Genomic DNA, 2918 nt, shown 5'->3' with positions numbered 1-2918 from the left:
GTTGACAGATGTGACAACATATTATCACAGCTTTCCAGTCACGTCCAAGTCTTCTCCAAGTTTTCAGAGAGTCTTATCAACATTTTCTGGATTGTAAGCAAAGTGATGTAAATGTTTGTGGAGCTACATCAAAAGTACTAGAGTGTTAAATGTCAGAAGCAAGTATCTGGTAAAATGGAGAACTATATCATAGGCTAGTTTACATACACAAAAAATGAGGGCCTGCTCCTCATTGAAAATAAGACCCTTTTCCATCATTCCAGCAGTGTAAAGGGATCTTTAAGAGCTTGTAAATTACAGTCACACCTATTTTAAGGCCCATTTACACTGCCAAAAGAATTGAAAGTTGTTTTATTGTAAATGAGACTCAGTCCCAGTAATATGGTTTCCAAATTCTAGGCCAAATTCTGCATTATTATTATTATCATTTGATTATATTTAGATACCAGAAACTATTTATTTAATATTAGTATGCTTTGATGGTTCACTTGATTTCCCCTCACTGGCTGCCTAAATCAATGATATCCAGGCCATTGGAAAATAACATCACGTCCTCTGAAAAGCCTTTCTCAAGATTTCCTTGACGTCTTTATTCCTTAGAGTGTAAATGAAAGGGTTAAGCAATGGTGTCACAATAGTATTGAAGACAGAGACAATTTTGTTCATGTCCAGTGAGTTCTGTTTAGAAGGCTCGACGTACAGGAAGATGGCGCAGCCGTATAATATAACCACAATGGTGAGATGGGCAGAGCAAGTGGAAAAGGCCTTTTTCTTGCCTTGGGCAGATGGGATTCTCAGGATGGTAGAGATGATGTAAACGTAGGAGACCAGGGTGACTGCACAGGAGCCCAGGATTACAATAAAGCAGATAGTAATGTACACCATCTCAATGAGGCGCGTGTCTGTGCAGGAGAGCTCTATCCAAGAATCTATGTCACAGAAGAAATGGTTGATGACAGTAGGGCCACAGAAGGACAACCTAGTGATCAGAAATGCTGGCACAGAAATAGTCAGGAAGCCACCTACCCATGAGCCAATGGCCAACTGGGTGGACAAGGTGCTGTTCATGATGGAGCTATAGTGCAATGGGTGGCATATGGCCAAATAGCGATCATAGGCCATGACAGCCAGGAGTAGAAATTCAGTGCAGCCTAGGGAGAAGACAAAGTACATCTGCAGGAGGCAGCTGAGGAAGGAGATGGTTTTGCTTTGGGACACGAGATTGGTAAGAGTCTTGGGGATGGTAGCTGTGGTGAACCAGATCTCCAGGAAGGAGAGATTGCAGAGGAAGTAGTACATAGGGGTGTGGAGGCGACAGTGGGTCCCCACTAAGGATATGATGGTGATGTTTCCTGTGAGTGTCAGGAAGTACATTAACAAGAATAGCATGAAGAGTGAGATCTGCAAATAATGAGAGCCAGAGAACCCACGCAGAATAAATTCCTTCACATTGGTTTGATTTCCCTTCACCATTGGGGCCAGGTGGTGTACCTGCCAAAACACATGAGACCATAAAGGGAAGATGAAGAAATACACAAGTGATTTTGTTAGATGCAGGTCATTGTTGACAGACAACAAACTGAGCAGTCACATATATATCAGTATTCTGAACACATTTAGCTCTCAATGGGAGCTGGAAACCCTCAGCACGTTAGGGCATTAGACAGAGATGGGTTACCAGAGCTGGAATCATAACCCAGGCATCCAGATTCCCAGTTTCTTTTTCTTAGCTGTTGGAGCTCACTTCTCACCCCGAGCCTCAAATAGCACCCAAGAGTCCTGGCCTATATTTTCAAAAGAGACTATTGATCTGGGGGTGCCTCTGTTTTTGGATGTCTGCTTTGAAACATCTTAAAGGAAGGGCCTGGCCTCTAGTGGGCAACTTGAGCCCCTGACTCTAACAACAAAAGAACAGTCCACTGTTGTTGCTATTGATGAGGATGGTAATACCCTCATATTTGACTTAAGCCTCCTCTGAACCATTGGTAATCATAATGGCACCACAGACTTCCAGATTCCATTCACCTCTCATTTTGGTCATACTTTATAATAAGGTTCAATTAATAAATAATTGATGCTTTAATAAATGCTTGAGCAACTTGTATTGTTTCCACCCGTCAAAATATGTTGCTTATAACTCTGACAATCATTTGTAAAACTTTCTATTGATACACTTATAACCATCTGGAACATATATTGTCCATGTCTCTAACATACTTGTAATCTGTTAATTGCTTATAAGAAGTTTTGGAAAAATTCATTTTTTAAATAATTTCAGTGGATAATAATGTTTATTTTTAAGCCTTGTTTTTGAATTTTTGCATGATTGTGCAGAAGTATGGGTTTTAAACATTTTTATTTTATTTTTATCAATTAAATTTCCACAGTGTGAGAACTTATGGCAGGGGCAGACAATGGGGGTGGGGGGGTGGGGCACTGTCAGGCAATAATTATTCAATGACCATGCATGCTGAGAAGTTGTCAAGCAATATTTGCCTTACTTTGCCTACCTATCAATTTTAATTATTATCAATACAAATATTTTTTCATCGGTTTGTGTGTGTATGGTGAAATAGAATTTATTGACATTTACCGATAAAAATCGAAGCCGTCCAAGCCTATATAGAAAGCATTTATAAATAGTGCCCAATACAAAGTGTAACCCCATTTTCTTCAGTTTAATGAGCCCCTCTGCAAACTGCACTGTCTTTAGTATGTTTTCACAAGTGTAACTGATGTGAACTTAGTAAATAATTATGTTGATGGTACACAAGATGGAATGGACTCCATGTCCTTCTTTCTGAAATGTGCTGACTACAGAGCTTTTTCATTCTCTCTTCTTTTCTTCTTGGCAAAAACTTATTTTTTCTCTCTAAAGATAGCAGATCTGATTTGTAGTAAGTACGGGGGAAGATTGT

The 2918-nt window shown here is 39.7% G+C and overlaps 1 protein-coding gene across 1 annotated transcript; it reads right to left on the bottom strand.

Annotated features, from left to right (window-relative positions):
- Window positions 1-546: 546 nt before the first annotated feature.
- LOC117887701 (olfactory receptor 6F1-like) lies at window positions 547-1473 on the bottom strand. Its single transcript, XM_034790398.1, has one exon. It carries the CDS (start codon window positions 1471-1473, stop codon window positions 547-549), a length of 927 nt encoding a protein of 308 aa, XP_034646289.1.
- Between the last annotated feature and the right edge of the window lie 1445 nt (window positions 1474-2918).

Source organism: Trachemys scripta, chromosome 14, assembly GCF_013100865.1.
Source record: "Trachemys scripta elegans isolate TJP31775 chromosome 14, CAS_Tse_1.0, whole genome shotgun sequence".
NCBI classification, from domain to species: Eukaryota; Metazoa; Chordata; order Testudines; family Emydidae; genus Trachemys; species Trachemys scripta.
This window is presented reverse-complemented; position numbering and strand designations above follow the sequence as displayed.